Source organism: Haliotis rufescens, unplaced genomic scaffold, assembly GCF_023055435.1.
Source record: "Haliotis rufescens isolate VD_foot unplaced genomic scaffold, xgHalRufe1.0.p SCAF_25, whole genome shotgun sequence".
Taxonomy (NCBI): Eukaryota; Metazoa; Mollusca; class Gastropoda; order Lepetellida; family Haliotidae; genus Haliotis; species Haliotis rufescens.
The window spans coordinates 1,358,836-1,385,000 of NW_025963946.1; the positions used below are offsets into that span (position 1 = coordinate 1,358,836).

The window sequence follows — 26,165 nt, forward strand, 5'->3', positions numbered from 1 at the left end:
CAGATTTCGGTCGACTGCAGAATTTGCAAAGCATGTGTACCGTACAATGGGAGTCGACAGATATTTTGAAAACCTTTTCATGATTTTAATCAAGGTGATCAAGCGATCTGATGCACTTCGCGTGGTAAGACCCGTTTTATTACAAATTGAATATAGATCTTGATTATCGATCAGATCGTCTTGATATTCCAGCTATATGACGGCGGTCTGTAAATAATCGAGTCTGGACAAGACAATCCAGTTATTCATATCATGAGCATCGATCCACGCAATTGGGATTGATGTCATGTATCAACAAAGTCAGCGAGCCTGACCAAAGTTGTGAAGGGTGGACAGTTCTTACTTTTGCTGAGTCAAGCAAATATTAATATTAATGACGACAGAACATGGGATAACAAGTTCAATTCTTCATTGGTGATTGTTGTTGTTTTAAAAATCTATGTTTTGGAACAATAAAGAAATCTTTTTCAAGAATTTCTGCTGTGTCATTTCTTTCGGTAATTTTATTCATATATTCTTTAAAAGTTAGCCTTCTAAGATGAGGCACAACCTCTTTCGCATCTTCCATCTGGTATACCTGTCACCTGTTACATTCTTTAAGAATCAGAGAAGCCATGCTGTTGTGACCTGGTATCGTTGATGTAATCAGTAGATGGTTCCCACGTGGACATTAAGACTTCGTGGTTTAGCGGAAGGTCAGGGGTTCGATCCCCCGCCGCGTCATCCCAAAAGACGTTAAAAGATTGTACTTGTTGTTACCCTGTCTGGCGCCCGGCATTAAGCGGCTAAAACAAGGACTGGTCGGATCGGAGTCAGTATACTGTGTCTGAGTGGGGTATTCATGTTAAACTGCGGCATGGTATTTCAGTGAGCTAGCACTATAAATCGGCATCAGTCCGGACTAGTACAAGCAAGCCACACAAACACACACACGTACATGCACGTAGCTATATAAGTGCAATAATCTTGGACGCGACGTTAAACCCCATTTCACCTCACCTCACCTATTTACGCCTAATGAAATACTGTTCAATACTGAGTTGTAATGCTATATTCACTGACCACACAATATCGCACGAACAATCGGCGACAATGCTTTCTTTACATTGGCCTTTCAACAAAGTATTAATGATTGTGCAACCCAGGACTGGCAGGGTATACTTCATGACCCATGTATAGAACCTTCAAGTCACTGTTGGATTGTGAATAGTATTTACTACAGGTAGAATCACATGCTTACAGAAGAATTATCACTCAATTTAAGTGGATGGAATAATTTAGGTTTCCAGTAAGTGAGTTGGGTTATTAATCAGAGCATTGATGAAGTTTTATGTAAAAGATGTATGGTGTCCGAAGATGAATATCATATTCTGTATTATTGTTTGGTATAATGACAAAAGGGACCAATTATGTCCAAGAAATTTTGACAAGTATTCTGTGTGTACTACGGGTTCTCTGCTACAATAACGTCTGTCTGCCTGTCTGTTTGCAATTACGTCTATTTCCATCAGGGGTGCACGTGTGGCCCAGTCGTCTAAGGCGCCGCGATTCGCTGTGCAGAGTTGCGTCCCTTGGGCACTCCAGAAAACTATGATTGTGGGTTCGAATCCCGTTTCGCCCCGATTATGTTTCAAGGTTTGACAGCAACATACCCGTGCTCGTGGGTTTCACCGAAGTGGTAAGCATCTGAGACCTGCATCACTTCGGGCTTTCCTCCCACATTAAGCTGACACGCCGCGATATAACTGGAACACTGTTAAAATCGGCGTTAAACCCAACTCACTCACTCACTATTTCCATCATAGTCATTTGTAGCGCTATAGCAAATAGAAAACAAGTGATCGATTTGTTGAAGCTTTGATTTCAAGCCTTATGGATTTTATTCCTTCTGTATAAAATTACAAAAAAAACATATAGAAAATCACTGTGTACTTATGAAAATATTTATGAGTGATTACAATGTGCTATCATTTCAGTTCTTTGTTGATAAAATCTACAATACTGCTCATGATTTTTGGACCGGCATCGAACCCAAACTTCTCAAAATCAAATGCATTCAAGATTCCATGAAACGAGTCCGACAGGTACAGAAGCTGGACTTTGTTCCCAGCATGCTTCAGTCTCTCAGCAAAGATGAAGCTCTCGTCACGTAGTTGGTCCCATTCCGCAGCCACAACCAGAGAAGTTGGCAGATTCTTCAGATCCTCCTCCATCAGCGGTGCCACCCTGGTATCACTCATAAGTCTGCTGATATACTTGACATCATCGGTTACAGAGCTTGCCAGAGTAACTTCCGGTTCGTAGCCATCTGGAATTAACTCTTTCGGGAGTAGTTTGTAATCGACGAGTTTAGTACATCTCTGCACCAATTCCGGTGTCGAGTACTTCCTGGCCATTAAGAGCTCACTTTGGGTCTTTGTTAAATTGAAATAGGCACTATGGAAGAAGACAGACATCGCCGCGGTGTTCTCATATTTCTCACGCAGTTTCATGCATGGCAGAGATTTGTCACACATTTGGAATACTCCGTAGATTAGGAGCTGTGACTTTGGAGCTGGTTTTATCATCTGGTCTCTCAGCTTCAAGGAAACTGCTGCAGCCAGATTGCCACCGGCACTGTCACCTAGGAGAAATTGGAATCTTTGATTCAAAACAATATGTGGAGAAACGGACAATGAAATCGTCACATGTTCCAATTTTGTGATTAATCAATGTGAGACTTGAAAAAGTTGAAAATCAAGCTTTTGTTTTTTTCCGTGAAAAATGTTCCTTTATTTCCAAAGATTGGGCGATTTTTAACGTTAGAGTTGCTTCTTGCCTGAACTAATCGCCATGAAAGTTAACTGATTTGTCTGTTGTTTATCCCCGCATTCATCTTCCCAAGGCAAGGGAATTAACCGACAGTAAAATTTTAGTTTCCACCCTTGCCGAACTCGACCGGAATTTCTGTGTTCGATTGTAGCGGCACTAGTGGCTAATACGAGTTATGTCCCTTCCATGTCCCTCCTATTGACCAATTAGATGCATTTGCAAAGGGTGACGCCGAGGGAAGTCGATCTGATGGCTAATCAAGATCTATACTGTAATAAAACGAGTCTTACTTCGCGAAGTGCATCAAATCACGTGAGCACCTTGATTAAAAACGTGAAAATAATTGGAAAATATCTATTGACGCTAAGTTGACGGTACACATGCTTTGCAAGTCCTGCAATCGACCGAAATCTGCACGGCAGTTACGAACTAGATGTTGATTTCGTTACGCGATTTTGATTGGATTATGCATTTGTCCAGCCAAAATGTAACCCCGGAATTCCAGCCTAGGTCGGCAAGGGTGGAAACTGGATTTTAAAATCAGTTAACCCCCTTGCACCGCATTAAGCAAAATTTCAACTCTGGGATGGCGGCCTTACAAACCAGTGATTGAAATCAACAACAGCCCGAACACTGGCTTTATTTAGTTGCCTCTTAACAGCAATCAAGATAACTGGGGACCTACATGGCTTGTGGTCCAGGAATACTAAACCTACAGAAATAGAAACCATCTTATTCCAGACACTTGCAGGCATGCTGCTCAGAGCTCAAGAAGCTATACAGTAAAGTACGGTTATAACGAACACGCTAATAACGAACTGACGGATATAACGAACTTACTTTTTTGTCCAACATTTGCTGTAGTTATGCTGTATATATGCTTATAACGAACTTCAGTTATAACGAACTAAAATTAGTGGTCCCTTTGTGTTCGTTATAACCGTAGTTTACTGTATTAGTATCGGTTTACGTCACTGCACCGCCATGTGTCCCCGAGTCCCCTGCAAACAATCGGTGACCATGACATTTACCTCCTATTGCGACCCTGGTCGGGTCAAGACCGAGGTCACGACCTTGTTTCAACGCATACAGCGCCACCTGGAGACAGTCATCAAAACCAGCAGGAAATGGATGTTCTGGGGCCAAGCGGTACCTGGCGAAATGAAGTTATTGCTATAATGTTATTGGGAGATTCGTGTATTTTTACAGAGCCTTAGAAACACGTGTAGATCTCTCTTTTTCGGAGAATGACATCTTAATAGCCAAGGGACACAACTCTGAACAGTGCGCCGGTTCACATAAAACCGCCTGCGTTAACTTTCATTTAGACATAGTTCTGACAAGGTCAATAATCATAATATAAGTTAACGGGTAGAATCTTAGGGTTCGCCCGCAAACACGAAGGTGAGGTGGGGATGGGGGTACATATGTGGCAGATAAGCGACCGACCATTTGACATTGTTGGTGTTCCTGGGATTTTTTATACCAAGATTAGCTGTTATGTTTTAGCAAAACGAGATATTTTTTATTTCAAACTGTGAGCCTAAATATTTTTAAAATTAAAACACCTTGCAACAATGTCATGTTTGTGCCAGTCATTTTCTTCTTTTTTTAAAGGTCTCGAGGGGGCACGGGTGGCCCAGTCGTCTAAGGCGCCGCGATTCACTGTGCATAGTTGTGTCCCTTGGGCACGCCAGAAACCTATGATCCTGGGTTCGAATCCCGGTTCGCCCCGATTATGTTTCTAGGTTTGTCAGCACCATACCGTGCTCGTAGGTTTCACCGAAGTGGTAAACGTCTGAGACCTGCATCACTTCGGGCTTTCCTCCCACATTAAGCTGACACGCCCTGATATAACTGGAATAATGTTAAAAGCGGCGTTAAACCCCACTCGCTCACTCGATCACTCACAGGTCCCGACTTACTCGACGGATATGACGATGATGTTGGCTGTGCGGGCGATGTGGACGCAAGGAGCATCGTAGGCAGCTGGAAACAACATATGCATGGTTTATGTGTGTATCAAGAACACAGTGGAATCCATGGTACCGACCCTCGTCAATCCACTTCACACACATTCCAGTAACAGACCTTCCAGACCGTTTATGTGTGGGAATTCTACGTATATCTACATCAATGCTATTTATGATTCTCCGATCTCCGGACAATGAGGTCTGGATAAAAGTGATGTTACTGCACACAAATGCAGGAAACTGAATAAAAACAAACCAGCTCAGGGATTAATTACCACTCTGACAAAATGACTATATCCATAAAGATATTTCACAGAGCGACAACACATAGACATAATATTATACTTACGAATGTTCAGGACTACCCAGCCACCGCCATGGTAATACACCAATCCAGGCAGTGCCCCTGTGGCTGACTTGGGTTTATAGACCCTTACTGGGACTCCATTCAATTCTGTGTCGTAAATCTGAAACCAAGTAAGCAATTCAAGGTTTGATCGGAGAGGCTGGCCAATTGCAAGGACAAGGGAGGGGGTAGAAATCAGACCCACAGACAATATGGGGAGATATACTGACCGCTTCATAAAACCATCAGGGTCCGTGGGTGATAATCGAAGGTGGAATACACCGTGACCCCCCTTAGCCCCGTATTATTTACTACAAAATCGTTGTTAACTGTAGTCTTCAAAGTAAACAGAAGGTCCTGGAAACAGGACGCGGTTACCTCAAGTGCTGCTTGTTCCTCCTGTGATGGCGGCGATGTCATGAGGTAGTTAATGTTGCCCCGTATAACATCGGTCCTGTCTTTCCCACTCAGGCCAAGTTGATAAAACAGTTCAGACTTCCAGAACAAAAAGCAGAGTGTGCAATAATACTGATATACTTTCTTTGGAAGCCATTTAATTGAAAGATTTTTGGCATGGCAGATATTCTTCCTGGGTGAAATGTTTTCTATTTTAGCCAAAAAAAACGAAAATGATTCCTGGACATTTTAGGCATGTTCTCAGTGACAACAAACATATCCTGTACCAAACATGCTTCAGCTTGTGACCGAAGTGACTGCGTGTTATCTGCTCTGATGGCCAAGCAGTGTTATGTGTGCCATCATTAATCTAAATTATTATAATATATATATATATATATATATATATATATATATATATATATATATATATATATATATATATATATACCGCAGGTATCCAGTTACTAGTATCTGCTGAAATGCGGTTCTATCTGTTCTCCGACTAGTGGATCCGTTTGCATAACAGTTATCATTCTCAACTCCCTGGGAAGTATACAACCAAAGCTGCCTACGGGCGCTGGAGTGTTTTACATCTACGTCACATACCGGGTACCCATTCCCTGATGGTGGACAGAGGCACATTCAATTGCCTATAGTGACACCACACGTTTTGATACTAGTGTTTGGAGTGTATGTACGTTTCTGGTCATTTACCATCGCACGAGTGGGTTCGTTTGAGTGCACAGGGTGTATGTACTGTACTCTTGTGAGTGAGTGAGTATGGTTTTACGCCTTTTAGCAATATATCCAGCAATATCACGGCGGGGGACACCTGAAATGGGCTTCACACATTGTACCCATGTCGGGAATCGAATCCGGGTCTTTTGGCGTGACGAGTGAACGCTTTATCCACTAGGCTACCTGACCGCCCACTTTGTAAAGACCTGTAAACATTGTTGGTCCCAAGGCTAAACAACAACCCGGTCACTAGCGGGATATAATCTCAGCTTTTGACCGCAGAGTTATGTCCCTTATCTGAAACGTGATCCGCTGATCGTGGGTTTCGATTCTTGATTCGCACAGATTACGACCCCTGATGTTAAACATCTAAGACTTGCATCGCTTTGGACTTTTCTTTAAGTATGAAACAAATGCCTTGTCACATTAACAAAATCAGTTGAAAGGTGTGTTCAACCCTCTTAATCAGATATAGTTCCTGGATACATTGTATTGGGTTTGGTCTACTTACGACAACGAAACTGAGCTTTATCTTGGCAAACATCGTCTTGAGCTGCCACTGGTTGCCCAGGTGATCAGGTAGAGGTGTGTACAACATATAACCAAGACCTGCCAGCAAGACGCCGCTTACCACAAACAGTGCGGTACCACATTTACCCATCCTGCAACAGAGATTACCACAGTCATACGTGTCATAAGCGCTCTGCTAACGTTGACTCGGGTAGATATCTTCTTGGTTTTAGCAATTATTTACGTTGAAAGTACACTCAGATAGCAGTTGGTAATAGATAATGCCCCTTTGGCGTTTCCTTGAAAATTGCAGAGATTTATTTTTGGAACTGACATGAATATTTAGTTTAAAAATACAACGTTTTGACCGTGAATGTTGCCTGGAAAAGCTAGTGCGTATACGTGCGTGCGTGTGTGCGTGCGTGCGTGCGTGCGTGCGTGTTGCTTGTACTAGTCCGGACATTGTCGAATTTTCTAATGTCTAATTGGTTTTCCCATGTCCAGAAATGTCAAGAATTATTTAAACAATTTAAAATCTAACATTTGAATTTGACCACTTTTTAAAAATGGCAATGTGTATTCATAATTGAAAATCTGATCGAATTTTATTGTTTTGTCTTTAATTACGACAATGAAATCCGATCAGGTTTTCAAATTGTTTTAAAGTTAGTTGAAGTTAGACATGTATTTTTATGTGTGTCCCATGCGATACTGTCAGGCCCCGATTTCTCGAAACAAACTTAAGTTTTTACTCAAATCTCAAATTTGAGTAAAAACTCAGACTTAAGTCAGTCTTTGAACTTAAGTTTGTTTCGAGAAATCGGGTCCAGAAATCGTCTCGCCATAAGTCATGGACTGTTGAATATTTGTGTATTCGTGTTAAGGTTGGGGGGCATGGGTGGCCCAGTCGTCTAAGGCGCCGCGATTCGCCGTGCAGAGTTGCGTCCCTTGGGCACGCCAGAAACCTATGATTGTGGGTTCGAATCCCGGTTCGCCCCGATTATGTTTCTAGGTTTGTCAGCACCATACCCGTGCTCGTGGGTTTCACCGAAGTGGTAAACGTCTGAGACCTGCATCACTTCGTGCTTTCCTCCCACATTAAACTGACACGCCGTGATATGACTGGAATACTGTTAAAAGCGGCGTTAAAAACCCAACTCACTCACTCGTGTTAAGGTTGTCCCGTAATCAAAATCCTACTGCGATCGACATGTATACGCCGGTTCTTGTCCAGTTTGCAGATGTGTGTACATACACCTCCGAAACTGACTTTTGTATGTGAGCACATTACAATGACAATAACAATTCATGATAACATATCACATACATCTAGTCAGACAATTTAAATTTCCCTGTGGTCACGGATGAAAGGAGAGGTGCGTTCAACGTTTAGACAAAAGGTTAGTGAACATTATTTAGCATATCGAACACTAGAAAGTAAGATTTTACCTGCTGTGGTGTCTGGGTGTTGTGTAAGATCGCCTGCAGCTGGTGTGTACTCTGCTTCTAGGTCAGCGGACTTTGAGTTTTCGGTACGCACATTCAGTGAGCGATTGAGTCGCGATTGAGTGGCAAGTTTACGTTGTGGTCATATGACTTATTTTAAACCGCAGTCGATGAAATGGTAAAGTTTACAATACTTGGTATTTCTTCATTCAAGGGTTTAGAGGTTAGCTGTATTAATTATGAAGTGATTGAATGTTGTTTTACGCCAATGTCAGCAGTGGTCCGGCTGAAATACGGAGACCAGTTATAATCGTTTACTAAACGAATCAGCTGTTGATGGCAACAATCCTCTCAGTCATGTCTTGGTGACACGTGTTATGTACCGGTACCCACCCTTTCCACATAAGGCATTTTGTTCATGGGCACCCTCAGATGGTATTAATTATATGATAGCAGTTAAAGAGTGAGTGAGTTGGGTTTAACGCCGCTTTTAACAGTATTCCCGTTACATCACGGCGTGTCAGCTCAATATGGGAGGAAAGCCCGAAGTGATGCAGGTCTCGGACGTTTTCCACTTCGGTGAAACCCACGAACACGGATATGGTCCTGACAAACCTAGAAACATAATCAGGGTGAATCGGGATTCGAACCCACAAGTCTGATTCAGGGATGGGAAATGTAGGGAAGTTGTGATAACCAGTTTTAGTAGAGATGTTGGAAAGAATGTCAGTCTCACATTGTATCCATACAATGGTCGCAGTTTCATTGCGAGTTAGTTTGTTTAAACGAAGCTTTCAACAGTATTACAGTTATATCATGGCCTGTCAGTTTCATTTGGGTGAAACGTGGGTTATCAAGCACCCAGAAGAGGTCACCGTAGCTTGGTACACACATGGGAGGAGTTGTGTTGTAAATAAATGAAATACCTTCAATGCTGAAACAAATAAATAATCTCCACAGACTGTACCATGAAGAATGGGAGTGAGGTATGTATCCCCCGGCTTCTGAAGGCTTGTTCAATAAGGACAAGTTATTTATCCCAGCTCAAACGGACTTAGGCAAGCCATACGCAAACGTAATCGGTCTCCTTCCGCCACGATTAATTTCGGAAGCAGAACTCATAAAGTGATGACTATTTAATTCGTTAAACTTTTAGGAACATTTGGGATGTGGTAAACTGGTACTTTTCTTTAGCTATTCCTGAAATATTCAAATTTATAGTATTTGCGTTCAAATTAAGGTTGGGTCCGTTATATTATATTTTTTAAGCTTATTTATCAAATAGCACAATGACATAGTAATCAATATCATTATCGTGTATTTTATCAAAGAGCGATTGAGTGATTGAGTTGGGGTTAACGCCGCTTTTGACAGTATTCCAGTTATATCACGGCGTGTCATCTTAATGTGGGAGGAAAGCCCTAAGTGATGCAGGTCTCAGACGTTTACCACTTCGGTGAAACCCACGAGTATGGTGCTGACAAACCTGGAAACATAGTCGGAACTCGAACCCCCATTCAAAGGTTTCTGGCTCTGCACATCTAATTGTGGCGCCTGAGACGCAACTCTTGCTCCCATCAGCCGAAACAGTTTCCAAAAGTCAAAATAGTGGTGAAAATGAAATGAATGGATCACTCAAAATCAGTGATGACATCAGGTGTACGCGAAAGCATCCACCACTCGCACAATTTGAATAAAAAAGTAAAAGTAGTAAGTAAATCATGTCACATTCATGAATTTGTTTTCTCGTGCGAGTTATAACTTAGTAAGTATTAAATCAATTCAGAAATATGATCTTCGTCTTTAATTTAGAACTTCACTGTCTAGCCTTAATTCACAAGTATATATTAGGCTGACTCCGGCAACAGAGTGGGACCACAAGATAAAGGGAAGTAACTCGACTCGCCTTGCCCAACATGTCTTTGCACAAATAGGCACAGGCTCGCCTGAAGTCAAAATGTACGCTCTAGTATCATGCTGAACATAATAACATTTTCAAATGTTCTTGTTTCGACCTTCAATTGTACATAAACTGTTATGTTTGTTAGGAAAAAGCAATAAACCAGAAATAGATAAACTATTGGCTTATAATCTTCCCGCACTGATAACGTTTGACGGACTATCCGTCCCATAACTTCAATAAGTCTCCATATGAAAATGTTCCCCGGTCGCTCACCCGTATATTTACAGAACGGTCATGTGATCGAACATATCTTGGCTCAAACATATCTTGACCAACATTTGATTCATTGCTATAAATACATCGTACCTGTATGTACAAACACTCATATATAGACCTTTTCAGTGGTCTGAGCGCAAAGCTTGTTAGTCTAAACTGTTGAGTTTCAGCTTTGCACAGTATCTTGTTTATCTCACTATATCGTGAGTGTCAGCGTAATTTGGACACAGACACCTAGACGAGTGGGATAACATGCAACCAGCAGCATGTTGTACATATAAACGAAGTATTGTTATCAAATGACAATTCTATTTTAAATGCCAGAAATTTGAAAAAATATGGATATACAAAAATGAAATATACCTCTCTTATTTTGATATGGATATATTCCTACCGTTTTACCCAATAATCTACTTCAACCCTTACCTAAACGGGTGGTAGAATTGGCCAGATTCTATCGATCGGCTGGTCAATCCATGGACAACTTGAATTCCAAAACAATGAGGTGGTACATGGGCCAGTCTGGTGACACATGGAGACCCCGGATGCTGTATTTCTTAAGAAGGGTGTCACTTGTTCTTTTACATGAGGTTGTCATAGTTATTCATGTCCTTATATCTGGAGTATTTTGTTGCAGGTTCGCTTCTTCTGTGACATCGTCCCATTTGACTCTGGTTAACGGGTGGGAACAGGTATACAAAGGCATATAAAATACACCATTTCTTAACAAAATCAATCTGGTTCATCAAATAATTACAAACGTTGACAAGTAAACTCTGTTTCTTTGTCTGAAGAAGCAGTACCACAAAATGGTAATTTTTGGCCATGGTTTATAGTTATCTACATATCTGCTGATGGTAACCCGTAGTAATTAATTTCTATTTCCAAGGGCGTCGAAATAGTGAAAAATGTCACACGCCATCGTGGTGGGTCACTTCTTGTTAAATGCCCCGTATGGACACGGGAGAGAATGCGTCCCCAACACCCTATTGCTAGTCGTACGGTTGTGCGCCGGTGCCGGTGGGGGACGAGATGGTTGAGGGCACTGGTACCAGGAATAGCCTTGACAATTTTTTTATGGACAATTTAATTACGTTACGTACATATTATTAGTGTGTAAACATTGGATATTGGATCAATATTACCTATGTAAACAGATTGTGACATGAGGACCAGAAGGTCATAAACTAAATGGGATGGTCAATCCAATTGTTGAAATTGAAACATTGTCTTGAGACCATTCAAATTCGGTAAGCGATTCGTACGTTTGCTTTTGTAGATGTTTAATTTAGTTAGAATGAAAATGACGTTTAGCACGTCATTTCGTTTTAAGTTAATCCAAATATGACTTTTTGCTTATTTATTTCCAATTTTATGTCAATACGTTTTTCTATCCATTTCATCAAGCTGTGCCACAACAGTTTACAAGTGTACAGTCAAATAACAGATGGATAATAAATTCAACTTCAACATCGCTTAAAGTACATAATGATGATGGTTATATCTTATTTATTATCATATTACTCACTAAATTTGAACAAAGTATTTTACATCCTTTATGTTCGTTATATAGTATTTCTAACCTTTGGGGAATAAAGGGCAACTCTACTTGTTTTTCAAAAGGTTTGGTGTGGGCATACGCCCTTATTGTTGAAATCAAACATGCGTATTCTAGAAAGCTGTTTTTTATTTGATACAGTTCAGTGAATTCATCCTAACTCAAAAAAGAATAAAGAATTGCTGGTAACGGTAAAGAATGCTGCTCGCCTCCAAAGTAGTTCACTGTAAGTGGAACATGCACAGAGGTAACAATCTGTCAGATCTGTTGAGTTTGAAGAGTCTGTGAATACTCAGGTTCTTGTCTCAGTACAGAAGACACTGAAGTCCTGCAGAGACATGTCTTCCCGGCATGAGTGAGGAAATTGCAGGTGATCTGAAAACACAAGGTGTAACCACTGTAAAGAGAGAAACCAAAACTAAAATGAATGGGACTATTACTGAATGAAAGACGTATCTTTTTACGTTTGCACTTTTCTGCTGTTCCGAATCATATAAATGCTGAATACTTCAATATCTGAGTGCGGGTATATGTACCAAATCCACTCTGATGCTTTAGATGTCAAAGGTTTGGACATGGGACGAAGTTCTGCCGTTAGAATATGGCATCTCTGAGGGCACCAATTAAATTAAGTATGCTAACTGCGACGGGGAATACGTGGCCTTATCCACGGCATGCCCCATATATAGATCGTGTAACAAAAATAATTAAACATATCCGTTTTTTTCAGACAGTCAATTTTAAGTTCGTATGAGTTCGACCTTGTTTGATGATTATAATCAGGATCAGGGTGTCCAACAGGGCAGTATCCTGTCCATCACATTGTTTAGCATTAAGATTTAAACTTCATGGAAGATTTGAATGAATCAATTGATGGACCTTCTTTTGTGGATTATTTTAATATTTCTTTTTGTTTTAAAAACATGCATACTATTGAATGGCAACTGCAATTATCTTTGAATAATATCCATCTATCGTCTCTTGAAAATGGTTTTAAGTTTTCAAAGGTCGGAGCTAAACGCGTTCATTTTTGTAGAAAAACTGTCAGCCGCATAATGACAATGATTGGTTTTGAGTGTGTGTGTGAGGGAGTTGGTTTTGACGCCGCTTTTGCAATATTCAAACAATATCAAGGCGGGGGACACCAGAAATTGGCTTCTCACATTGTATCCATCTGGGGAATCGAACCCAGGTTTTCAGCGTGACGTGCGAACGCTCGAATAGGACTTAACTTTGGTTGCTGGCAACATATAGCATGCTTTTTATTTTGTATCCTTTTCTAAAAGAGTGTGTTTATGTTCCCCAACTATTTTTTAAGTATTTATGTGATATAATATTAGAGGATTGTACTGTACTTTGACGACATATGTATAAAACTAATTCTGTATTAAACTCGTTCAAGTTACACTATGGCGGAAATATCACTTTAAATGTTAACCCCCACACTCTGTCAGATGTACTATACGATGAAACAATTCAAGGCTGTTCGTGTTTATTAACATTTGCTGCCTTTAATTATTTTTAATACGTTATCATAGATTTCTACTTTTAAATTTAATTCAAAACACTCTTGGCTTATCTCCGTTCACAATGCAAATCAACGAATAAGCCTGTATTCCAGAATTTAAGAAACGATTTTATTTTGTTCATTGACATGTCATTTACCATTAACTAACCTACGGGCCCTCGGTTCCATTATTTTCAAGGAATGGAGAGTTACTCGGGCGATGAAATGTGTCTTTTGTTTTAATATAAATAACTTTTTTTTTAAAACAAGGAAAGAAACTTTTCATTCACCAAATCAACCCACCACTCCTAAAACTTAAAGTCTCGTGAATCACACAAAACTTCTGATGCACGTGCTGAAGGCAGATAAGTGAGTGTCTATAAAAGACGGGGGGCACGGGTGGCCCAGTCGTCTAAGGCGCCGCGATTCGCTGTGCAGAGTTGCGTCCCTTGGGCACGCCAGAAACCTATGATTGTGGGTTCGAATCCCGGTTCGCCCCGATTATGTTTCCAGGTTTGTCAGCACCATACCCGTGCTCGTGGGTTTCACCGAAGTGGTAAACGTCTGAGACCTGCATCACTTGGGGCTTTCCTCCCACATTAAGCTGACACGCCGTGACATAACTGGAATACTGTTAAAAGCGGCGTTAAACCCAACTCACTCACTCACTATAAAGGACGATGACTTAACCCTGAGTCATCGCAAGACTTGTTGATGGCCTTGCAAAGAGAACGGAACAACTCCCCGAGACATCTCATGCGGACTTCCGGTCATAACATGGGGCGACGGAGTCAGACTGGCATTCATTCCAGTGGTTGTCAGAGACAGAGAAAAAAGTTTCGGCTGAGAGTTCTGGGAGGTGTGATTTTTTACAGCCCCGGGGATAAACAGTATTATAGTTTGAATATTCGTTTGACAAATACTATCGCTTATACCAAATCTGTGTTAACCTCTGTATATGACTAGCTTTTACTGACTGTTAATTAACTAGCATTTCATTAATCTCTGTAAAACATGCTGTTCTTGCGCGCATTATAACCAAATAACAATGTATTTATGTCGTCAATAAGCCCATTCCATGCTAAATATGTAATATATACAGTTAGGGGGAAGGGGGGGGGGGGGGGGGGGGGGGATAATGGCGTATATTTAGCTGTAATGACAAGGCCATTACAAGAGCGCAATTAATTAACATTACATTACAAACAGCTGATACTTTCATCACAGCCAGAGGCTCTGTGATGATGGAACGTACTCTATCGTGGGAAATGCGTACTGAGCTCGTGCTATGACGTTTAGCCACTCGACCGTCGGTCAACACCATAAAATTGATTCTCAGGAACATTTCTGGTGTTGCTGACGTGACAGGCTTTTCAGGACGGAATCGCATTCAAGGCTGTCCGAAGGCTCGCATCCTTCTCTAGTCAGAATATAGCATTTTGGAATACAATGTAGAATTTAAACCTAAAACTTCCTACTGGTCAGAATATAGCATTTTGAAATACAATGTAGAATATATGACTGAAATTTCACTCTGGTCAAAAAACATCATTCTAAAATACAATGTAGAATATAAACCTGCAACTTCCTTCTGGTCAGAATATAGCATTTTGAAATACAATGTAGAATATCAACCTAAAACTCCCCTTCTGATCAGAAAACATGATTCTAAAATACAATGTAGAATATCAACCTAAAACTCCACTTCTGATCAGAATACATAATTCTAAAATACAATGTAGAATATAAACCTAAAACTCCACTTCTGATCAGAATACATAATTCTAAAATACAATGCGTAATATATACCTAAAACTCCCCTTCTGATCAGAAAACATAATTCTTAAATACAAAGTGGAATATAAACCTGCAACTTCCTTCTGGTCAGAATATAGCATTTTGAAATACAGTGTAGAATATAAACCTAAAACTCCCCTTTTGATCAGAAAACATCATTCTAAAGTACAATGTAGAATATAAACCTGCAACTTCCTTCTGGTCAGAATATAGCATTTTGAAATACAATGTAGAATATCAACCTAAAACTCCCCTTCTGATCAGAAAACATCATTCTAAAATACAATGTAGAATATCAACCAAAAACTCCCCTTCTGATCAGAAAACATCATTCTAAAACACAATGCAGAATATAAACCGAAAAATCCCTTTCTAATCAGAAGACATCATTCTAAAATACAATGTAGAATATAAACCTGCAACTTCCTTCTGGTCAGATTATAGCATTTTGAAATACAATGTAGAATATCAACCTAAAACTCCTCTTCTGATCAGAAAACATGATTCTAAAATACAATGTAGAATATAAACCAAAAACTCCCCTTTTGATCAGAAAACATAATTCTAAAATACAATGTAGAATATAAACCTAAAACTCCACTTCTGATCAGAATACATAATTCTAAAATACAATGTGGAATATAAACCTAAAACTCCCCTTCTGATCAGAAAACATAATTCTAAAATACAATGTGGAATATAAACCTGCAACTTCCTTCTGGTCAGAATATAGCATTTTGAAATACAGTGTAGAATATAAACCTCAAACTCCCCTTTTGATCAGAAATCATCATTCTAAAGTACAATGTAGAATATAAACCTGCAACTTCCTTCTGGTCAGAATATAGCATTTTGAAATACAATGTAGAATATCAACCTAAAACTCCACTTCTGATCAGAAAACATGATTCTAAAATACAATGTAGAATATCAACCAAAAACTCCCCTTCTGATCAGAAAACATCATTCAAAAATACAATGTAGAATATAAACCTGCAACTTCCTTCTGGTCAGATTATAGCATTTTGAAATACAATGTAGAATATCAACCTAAAACTCCTCTTCTGATCAGAAAACATGATTCTAAAATACAATGTAGAATATAAACCAAAAACTCCCCTTTTGATCAGAAAACATAATTCTAAAATACAATGTAGAATATAAACCTAAAACTCCCCTTCTGATCAGAATACATAATTCTAAAATACAATGTGGAATATAAACCTAAAACTCCCCTTCTGATCAGAAAACATAATTCTAAAATACAATGTGGAATATAAACCTGCAACTTCCTTCTGGTCAGAATATAGCATTTTGAAATACAGTGTAGAATATAAACCTCAAACTCCCCTTTTGATCAGAAATCATCATTCTAAAGTACAATGTAGAATATAAACCTGCAACTTCCTTCTGGTCAGAATATAGCATTTTGAAATACAATGTAGAATATCAACCTAAAACTCCACTTCTGATCAGAAAACATGATTCTAAAATACAATGTAGAATATCAACCAAAAACTCCCCTTCTGATCAGAAAACATCATTCAAAAATACAATGTAGAATATAAACCTGCAACTTCCTTCTGGTCAGATTATAGCATTTTGAAATACAATGTAGAATATCAACCTAAAACTCCTCTTCTGATCAGAAAACATGATTCTAAAATACAATGTAGAATATCAACCAAAAACTCCCCTTTTGATCAGAAAACATAATTCTAAAATACAATGTAGAATATAAACCTAAAACTCCACTTCTGATCAGAATACATAATTCTAAAATACAATGTGGAATATAAACCTAAAACTCCCCTTCTGATCAGAAAACATAATTCTAAAATACAATGTGGAATATAAACCTGCAACTTCCTTCTGGTCAGAATATAGCATTTTGAAATACAGTGTAGAATATAAACCTCAAACTCCCCTTTTGATCAGAAATCATCATTCTAAAGTACAATGTAGAATATAAACCTGCAACTTCCTTCTGGTCAGAATATAGCATTTTGAAATACAATGTAGAATATCAACCTAAAACTCCACTTCTGATCAGAAAACATGATTCTAAAATACAATGTAGAATATAAACCAAAAACTCCCCTTCTGATCAGAAAACATAATTCTAAAATACAATGTAGAATATAAACCTGCAACTTCCTCCTGGTCAGAATATAGCATTTTGAAATACTATGTAGAATATCAACCTAAAACTCCCCTTCTGATCAGAAAACATCATTCAAAAATACAATGTAGAATATAAACCTGCAACTTCCTTCTGGTCAGATTATAGCATTTTGAAATACAATGTAGAATATCAACCTAAAACTCCTCTTCTGATCAGAAAACATGATTCTAAAATACAATGTAGAATATCAACCTAAAACTCCCCTTTTGATCAGAAAACATAATTCTAAAATACAATGTAGAATATAAACCTAAAACTCCACTTCTGATCAGAAAACATAATTCTAAAATTCAATGTAGAATATAAACCTAAAACTCCCCTTCTGGTCAGAATACATCATTCTAAAATACAATGTAGAATATAAACCTAAAACTTCCTACTGGTCAGAATATAGCATTTTGAAATACAATGTATATTATAAACCTAAAACTCCCCTTCTGATCAGAAAACATAATTCTAAAATTCAATGTAGAATATAAAACTGAAACTTCATTCTGGTCAGAAAACATGATTCTAAAACACAATGTGGAATATTAACCTGCAACAATCAACTCAGTGCATTCATGTAACACTCTTTCCATGAGACCTGCTGTACCATAACGTTTGAATGTGAAATACCAATAGGCTGTATAGAGAGTAAAGGGTGTTAGGTGTGTGTGCACAATTGAGCTTGTCACCATGAATTATTATCGATAATAGGCATCCCTTTGGTTGTGTCGGGGCTGTCACAGGAGTTAATTACAGTTAACTCACCAAATCGTTTCCCCTGGTAAGTGGATAATGAGACTTGTTTAGTGTATAAATAACCGCGCAAATTGACCCAATCACACAATCTGTTAGCAGCAAACAAGGTAGGTGCTTTTGTATGCATGGATGAAAGATTCATATATGTTACTTTCTGTAGGTGAACAAACCAGAGTCGGATACTTAAAAAAATATTTTGAAATCTTAGATGGGATCGTGGGTTCAATTCAAATGAAAAGTTTGATAAAGATTTATATGTTACAACCACGCTTGAATGGTTGAGTTTAAAAAAATAAACTTTATCAACTTATATAGTCGTATACAAAAGTAGTTTTCAGCACAGCGTACCTCAGTGAGAACGGAACATGACAACATAGTTTGTTAACCGGTGAGCTCATACCTATGCTAGATTTAAGAGCCAATACCAATTTTCGTAGTGGATTATTTCAGGGGAGGCATTTTGGTGAGCATAACTTATGAAAGTTTCGAAACTGAATTTGTCTGACTGCTTAGGTTTGGACAAAAGCCGGTCGTATAGTGCCAGCCCACTGAGATACCATGCCGCAATTTAACGCGGATATCCCACTCAGACACAGTATACTGACTCCGAGACGACCAGTCCTTGTTTTAGCCCCTTAAGTTACCAGGTAGGGCAAAAGCAAGCGCCATCGTCATTTGGTACGACGCTGCCGAGGATCGAACCACCGACCTTCCGCTCGCCGGGCAGACCACGAAAACGGTCTTTCGATGTGAGCGATGCGAGCCATAATACGCGCTAGCGGTGTAGTTTCACTGCGTGGCCACCGTTTGAGTAGCGACAGGGTAGAACTCGACTCTTTCGCGTATACTGGTTCATACTTCTAAATACAACAAAATGAATGCATTTTAACGAGGTAACATTACGCCCCTTTAACGGTCATCCCACTGTGGTGAATATGCATAAACATATGCACGCGTTGCAATCGACTTCGTTTGAGGTCATTTGAACAATCATCAATTGACAATTAGTTGAAAACATTTGCCCATTGTTTATCTTTCATTCACTTTGCATGGTGTGCTTCTGTAGTTTGACTGGGTACGCGAAATGTGGTGGTTTTACTCAAAAGGTTTGAAAACTTGGGGCGGCAGTCGTCTAAGGGGCCGCGATTCGCTGTGCAGAGTTGCGTCCCTTGGGCACGCAAGAAACCTATGATTGAGGGTTCGAATCCCGATTCGCCCCGATTATGTTTCCAGGTTTGTCAGCACCATGACCGTGCTCGTGGGTTTCACCGAAGTGGTAAACGTCTGAGACCTGCATCACTTCGGGCTTTCCTCCCACATTAAGCTGACACGCAGAGATATAACTGGAAAACTGTTGAAAGCGGCGTTAAACACAACTCACTCACTCACACACTTATATTAAAGCACAGTTACCTTTTTACTTCTCATATCGATAGTGAAGCTTTTCAATTCCCGCCAGGAAGAGGTTTTCTGAAGCCACCCTGAAAAACCATTAACGGTAGCTTTGAGGTCATCGCTGTCGTCATAGCACTTTCCACGAAGGTGTTCTTTCTGTTGTTTGTTTGTTTGCTTGTTTGTTTGTTGTTTAACGCCGCACTCAGCAATATTCCAGCTATATGACGGCGGTCTGTAAAATAATCGATTCTGGACCAGACAATCCATTGTTTGACGTCATGAGCGTCGATCCACGCACTTGAGATTGATGACATGCATCAACCAAGTCAGCGAGCCAGACCACCCGATCCCGTTAGTCGCCTTTTACGACAAGCATAGTCGCCATTTACGGCAAGTATGGGTTGCTGAAGACCTATTCTACCCCGGATCTTCACGGGTCAGGTGTTCTTTCAGTTTAGGAAATCACTTGGTGCCAGGTCTTGCGAGTATGGAGGGCGATCATCTTGATCTGCTAAAACAGATTACATTTGAAAGGCAAATGAGTGTGGATAAGTATATAAATAGATCACTGTTGACACCATGTGATAGCGAAAGTTGTACACTACCACTTATCTATATTATTATTATTAAGTATTCTAAAACATACTTAATTTGGAAATGTTTTTTTTCAACTGTCTTTTGGGGGCACGGGTGGCCCACTCGTCTAAGGCGCCGCGATTTGCCGTGCAGAGTTGCGTCCCTTGGGCATGCCAGAAACCTATGATTGTGGGTTCGAATCCCGGTTCGCCCCGATTATGTTTCTAGGTTTGTCAGCACCATACCCGTGCTCGTGGGTTTCACCGAAGTGGAAAACGTCGGAGACCTTCATCACTTCGGGCTTTCCTCCCACATTAAGCTTGACATGCCGTGATATGACTGGAATACTGTTAAAAGCGGCGTTAAACCCAACTCACTCACTCACTCAATTCAACTGTCTTTTTGGCCCAATGTATCTAGGTTTACGTTCAAATGAGTTTATGTGGTGGAGCGTTGTACGTACCCAGTAGTTGTTTCGACATCTTCTTGGAAACCTCAAAGCATAAGGCTAGATTTTGACAGAGCAATCGGGTCCCTGAAACCTGTTTGAAACTGCATCTAAATGTGACAGAATAGCCTAACAATTCGTCGTTGCAAGCAATGGTGGCCACATTAATTTAGTTTTAAAAGAGATCAGCCTTCATTAAGGGATGAAATGAGGATTTGGAGATATTTTCAAACTTTGATGGGCAACTTTGGAAGAGATCGTTTCATTTTCTTGGAAGGACGTATGCTTTTTTTAAAAAGGAAACAGCGCGTTTCTGACGAGTGAGCGAAAAGAACATCCTGTCTCCACCAAAAGTCCCAGAAGTGATAGATAAATATGTATAGATAGATAGAAATAATAGATAAAAAAGTAGCAATGATAGTTAAAAATATACAGATAGAAATGATGGATAAAGACACTTCGAAGTAGTATTGTCTCGTTATGTGGAGTTCGTCACTGTATTTAAACTTTTGAAGCATATGTACTTAACAAGCTGGATGCTAAGTATAAAACCCAATAATGACTACAAACATATTGAAAAAGGCGTGCATGGGACGCGTTACAAGTATACACTATCACCCTCGTATTTCTGATTCATAACGGCACTGATCACTGAAGCTCCTTTTTAGGATAGGTCTTCAGCAACCCATGCTAGGCATAAAAGGCGACTATGCTTGTCGTAAGAGGCGACTAACGGGATCGGGTGGTCAGGCTCGTTGACTTTGTTGATGCATGTCATTGATCCCAATTGCTCATGATATTAATCACTGGATTGTCTGGTCCAGACTCGATTATTAGCTCACCGGGTCTGAAGGATTTTTTTCTGATTCGGTAATTGGTCTTCAACGTCAAATCAATATATTGTAACAAGAGGTCACTGTCCGTCAATCTAAATAAAACTAAAGTTCTTGTTTTTAAAAGCAGTAGGAAACTATCAAAATTAGAGAAATGGATATACAAAGACGCACATATAGAGGTAGTTTTATCTTATACTTACCTTGGAATATTGTTTACTAGGACTTTGAGTTGGAATAAATATCTAGAATCTACATCTGTTAAAGCTAAGAAAGTGTTGATGTCAATCCTACTAAGTTTGTTAAAATATGATAATCTGCCTTGTAATTTATTCTTTCAAATTTTTTTATACAAAGATAATGCCAATTTTACTTTATGGATCAGAAATATGGGGTTATAGAAAATATGAGTGTATAGAAAAAGTTCAACTTTATGCGTGTAAACGTGTAATTGGGGTTCGATCCTCCACCCCAAATGGTATTGTGCTTGGGGAATCCATTGTATATATTTTCGCTTAAGCGCTGCATAAAGTATTGTTAAAAACTAACGACTCTTCCATCCACGCGATACCCAGCAAAAGCCTATAACATGCTGTTCTATCTGGATCAAAATGCCAGTCACTCACGCAATAAAAATAATTGGGCAACAAATATCAAAATCACCCTTTTCAGTTTAGGCCTTGGATACGCATGGATGGATCTGGGTGTTGGAAATGTCAAGATGTTTATGTCATTATTACTCCAAAGAGCTAAAGATTGCTTTCACCAAATGTGGATGGAAAAACTAAGAAATAGCAAATGTAGTCATATACCTATTCTCACTTCAAACAACAATTTATACTCGAAGAATATCTAATATCTGTTACAATACAAAAACTTCGAGTATCGCTAGCGCAGTTCAGAGCAGGATATTATGATTTAAAGATCTATAAAGGTATATGTAATAAGTCTAACACTATCTGTACATCTTGTAACCTTAATGTTGTAGAAAATGAGTATCATGTTATGCTTGTGTGTAAACTCCATCGTCAATTAAGAAACACGTACATTCCAAAGAAGTTTATAACTTACTCAAATATTAATTTGTTTTGCATACTCATGTCAACCTCAAATATTACTTTATTACAAAATATTGCAGTGTACATACATCATGCATTGTTAGAAGAAACACCCATACCTTGTAAATACGTTGAACTATGGGCCTAAGGCCTTTCAGTTTGCAATGAATAAAACAATTTGGAGCTTATGCCATACCGTGGCGTCCGTCGTCCGTACGTCAACAATTTCTTCAAACGACTTCCTCTTCTAAACCACTATTTGGGAAGTAAGGCTGGAAGCATCCCTAGGTGGTGGGGATTCAGAATTGTATAAATGGTGGGTCTGACCCCCAAGGGGCTGAGGGGTGGGGCCAATTAGGTGTAATTTGGCTATATTGCTTTAAACGACTTCTTCTCTGGAACTAAGAGATAGATATCACCATATTTGGTTTGAAGCATTCTCCGGTGGTGAGGATTCAAATGATGAGACTGACCCCCCAAGGGGTTGAGGGGCGGGGCCATAAAGAGTTTATAATTTGGACACAGTTAAGATTCCCTCCATATAACCACATCTACAATTGCTACCAGGACTGGCCCGTCTGTTCATCTGTCCGGCACTCCAATAGGGGCTAGAACCTTGACCATAACATGCAAACCGATACTATCCCCACCCTATAATAAAAATTACACATTGTATACATTTGTTTGTTATGAAGAGAATAATGCATTTATGCCAACAGGATTCGCCCTGGGGTCCAGCCTTGCCTCTGGAAACTTAGATCCTGGATCATAACATGGAAACGGTTCAGATCTTTATGCTACTTTTGTATCTAGAGAAATACACGTTCATGCTGTCAGATTTGCCACCCAGCCCTTTTAAATGCTGACAGAGTCAAAATTACAAACTACTTGCAGTATTTTATACATATTCAAAGTAAATGTATATTTTGTGATGATTGCATAAATATCCAGGTGAGCGATACAGACCTCTTGTTTACAGACAGCCGTCATATAGCTGTGTTACAACCCGTTTTGTAATAAAGTTGCAAAGGGTAATAAATATTACAAAACGGGTTGAGAGTCTTATTACAAAGTTAAATGCACATAATAACCCGTTTTGTAATAAAGTTGCAAAGTGTAATAAACTTGGTGAATGATGCTGAAAGTGTTCAATTGGCACCAATAACTTGCTTATAAGTTCAATTTGGAACACAAACGGTATTTACGTTAAGATTGGTCGTCATCATATCTACTTTGAATGCAAAGTTGACCTAACATTGGAATCGTTTCAAAGTGTAATAATTATTACACTTTGCAACTTTATTACAAAACGGGTTGTAACATAGCTGGCATATTGCTGAGTGCCAAGTTAAAGGCCAAACAGACAAATCATAACGGTACTAAACCCTTTTAATTGAAACTATTTACATCAATTGCTGACAAATTTACAGACCGATTTAGACAATTAACCACACGGGAAGTGTGATTACTTTGATGAATAGTTCCAATTTAACAATTTGTCATCTGAGTATCATTAAGTATACTGATCTTAAATTATAGCAATCACTTTGATGAGAGCAAGTTCAGATAGCATCAAGGCGAGTCCTCTATAACTTAGCGAAATTATCTCAGCATGAATTATGGAAAGTGGTGCCAATAGCCTAACTGTACTTTGCTGTGTGAAGATTCCTGACATTCACAGCTTGAACTGATGTTTTCCCATGGCATTTCAAACGGCGGAAAATTGTTCCAGCAGCCAACGACCGGCCATGGTCAATTCTTTCTCAATTACCTGTAACTGAATACGGCCGCTAAGTGGTGTGGTTGTAGCGTGTGTATATATTTTTAGTCAGTTAATGAACTGAGATTATACATAATTAACGGAAGTCCAATGTGTCGAAGCAAACGTGTGTTGTGGCACGTGTTACACTGTTTGTGGGATGTTATCGGGGCGCGCATTGGTCTGGTTCAATGTGTTGTGGCACGTGTTGCACTGTTTGTGGGACGGTATCGGGGCGCGCATTGGTCTGGTTCAATGTGTTGTGGCACGTGTTGCACTGTTTGTGGGATGTTATCGGGGCGCTCATTGGTCTGGTTCAATGTGTAATGGCACGTGTTGCACTGTTTGTGGGACGGTATCGGGGCGCTCATTGGTCTGGTTCAATGTGTTGTGGCACGTGTTGCACTGTTTGTGGGATGTTATCGGGGCGCTCATTGGTCTGGTTCAATGTGTTGTGGCACGTGTTGCACTGTTTGTGGGATGTTATCGGGGCGCTGATTGGTCTGGTTCAATGTGTTGTGGCACGTGTTGCACTGTTTGTGGGATGTTATCGGGGCGCTCATTGGTCAGGTTCAATGTGTTGTGGCACGTGTTGCACTGTTTGTGGGATGTTATCGGGGCGCTGATTGGTCTGGTTCAATGTGTTGTGGCACGTGTTGCACTGTTTGTGGGATGTTATCGGGGCGCTGATTGGTCTGGTTCAATGTGTTGTGGCACGTGTTGCGCTGTTTGTGGGATGTTATCGGGGCGCTCATTGGTCTGGTTCAATGTGTTGTGGCACGTGTTGCACTGTTTGTGGGATGTTATCGGGGCGCTGATTGGTCTGGTTCAATGTGTTGTGGCACGTGTTGCACTGTTTGTGGGATGTTATCGGGGCGCGCATTGGTCTGGTTCAGTGTGTTGTGGCACGTGTTGCACTGTTTGTGGGATGTTATCGGGGCGCTGATTGGTCTGGTTCAATGTGTTGTGGCACGTGTTGCACTGTTTGTGGGATGTTATCGGGGCGCTGATTGGTCTGGTTCAATGTGTTGTGGCACGTGTTGCGCTGATTGTGGGATGTTATCGGGGCGCTCATTGTGGGATGTTATCGGGGCGCTCATTGTGGGATGTTATCGGGGCGCTGATTGGTCTGGTTCAATGTGTTGTGGCACGTGTTGCACAATTTCTTCAGACGACTCCTTCTTCTAAACCACTAGGGGGCACGGGTGGCCCAGTCGTCTAAGGCGCCGCGATTCGCTGTGCAGCGTTGCGTCCCTGGACACGCCAGAAACCTATGATTGTTGGTTCGAATCCCGGTTCGCCCCGATTATGTTTCTAGGTTTGTCAGCACCATACCCGTGCTCGTGGGTTTCACCGAAGTGGTAAACGTCTAAGACCTGCATCACTTCGGGCTTTCCTCCCACATTAAGCTGACACGCTGTTATATAACTGGAATACTGTTAAAAGCGGCGTTAAACCCAACTCAATCACTCACTAAACCACTAATTGGGAAGTAACGACTGAAAGCATTCTCCGGTAGTGAGGATTCAAATGATGGGGCTGACCCCCCAAGGGGTTGAGGGGCGGGGCCGAAAAGAGTTTATAACTTGGACACAGTTCGGATCCCCAAAATATTTGCAGTATTATTTACATGTACAAAGTAATTGTATATTTTGTCATGATTGTGTAAATATCCAGGTGAGCGATACAGACCTCTTGTTTACTGACCGCCGTCATATAGCTGGCATATTGCTGAGTGCCAAGTTAAAGGCCAAACAGACAAATCATAACGGTACTAAACCCTTTTAATTGAAACTGTTTACATCAATTGCTGACAAATTTACAGACCGATTTAGACAATTAACCACACGGGAAGTGTGATTACTTTGATGGATAATTCCAATTTAACAATTTGTCATCTGAG

The 26,165-nt window shown here is 40.0% G+C and overlaps 1 protein-coding gene and 1 long non-coding RNA gene across 2 annotated transcripts in view; one reads left to right on the forward strand and one right to left on the reverse strand.

The window, feature by feature from the left end:
* Positions 1-1,845: 1,845 nt before the first annotated feature.
* On the reverse strand, positions 1,846-8,304 carry LOC124141346 (carboxylic ester hydrolase LipN-like). Its single transcript, XM_046509330.2, has 7 exons — positions 8,227-8,304; positions 6,779-6,929; positions 5,509-5,625; positions 5,134-5,251; positions 4,737-4,800; positions 3,843-3,964; positions 1,846-2,623 (listed from the first exon to the last, which is right to left on the reverse strand). Exons 2-7 carry the CDS (start codon positions 6,926-6,928, stop codon positions 1,968-1,970), a joined length of 1,227 nt encoding a protein of 408 aa, XP_046365286.2. The 5' UTR covers position 6,929; positions 8,227-8,304; the 3' UTR covers positions 1,846-1,967.
* Positions 8,305-18,255: 9,951 nt separating this feature from the next.
* Positions 18,256-26,165, forward strand: part of LOC125383631 — a 14,479-nt gene continuing 6,569 nt past the window's right edge. The window contains exon 1 of the long non-coding RNA XR_007222842.1: positions 18,256-18,300. This is a non-coding gene — a long non-coding RNA (uncharacterized LOC125383631). The remainder of the gene's footprint in view (positions 18,301-26,165) is intronic.

What these genes read in the sequence shown, in the direction of transcription:
- LOC124141346 (XM_046509330.2), bottom strand. Translation starts at nt 6,928, where the DNA reads ATGGGTAAATGTGGTACCGCACTGTTTGTGGTAAGCGGCGTCTTGCTG. An exon ending in AGGAACAAGCAGCACTTGAG is followed by an intron (nt 5,252 to 5,508) that starts GTAACCGCGTCC and finishes ACTTGGTTTCAG; the next exon opens with ATTTACGACACAGAATTGAA. An exon ending in GACCAGGGTCGCAATAGGAG is followed by an intron (nt 2,624 to 3,842) that starts GTAAATGTCATG and finishes AATTTCTCCTAG; the next exon opens with GTGACAGTGCCGGTGGCAAT.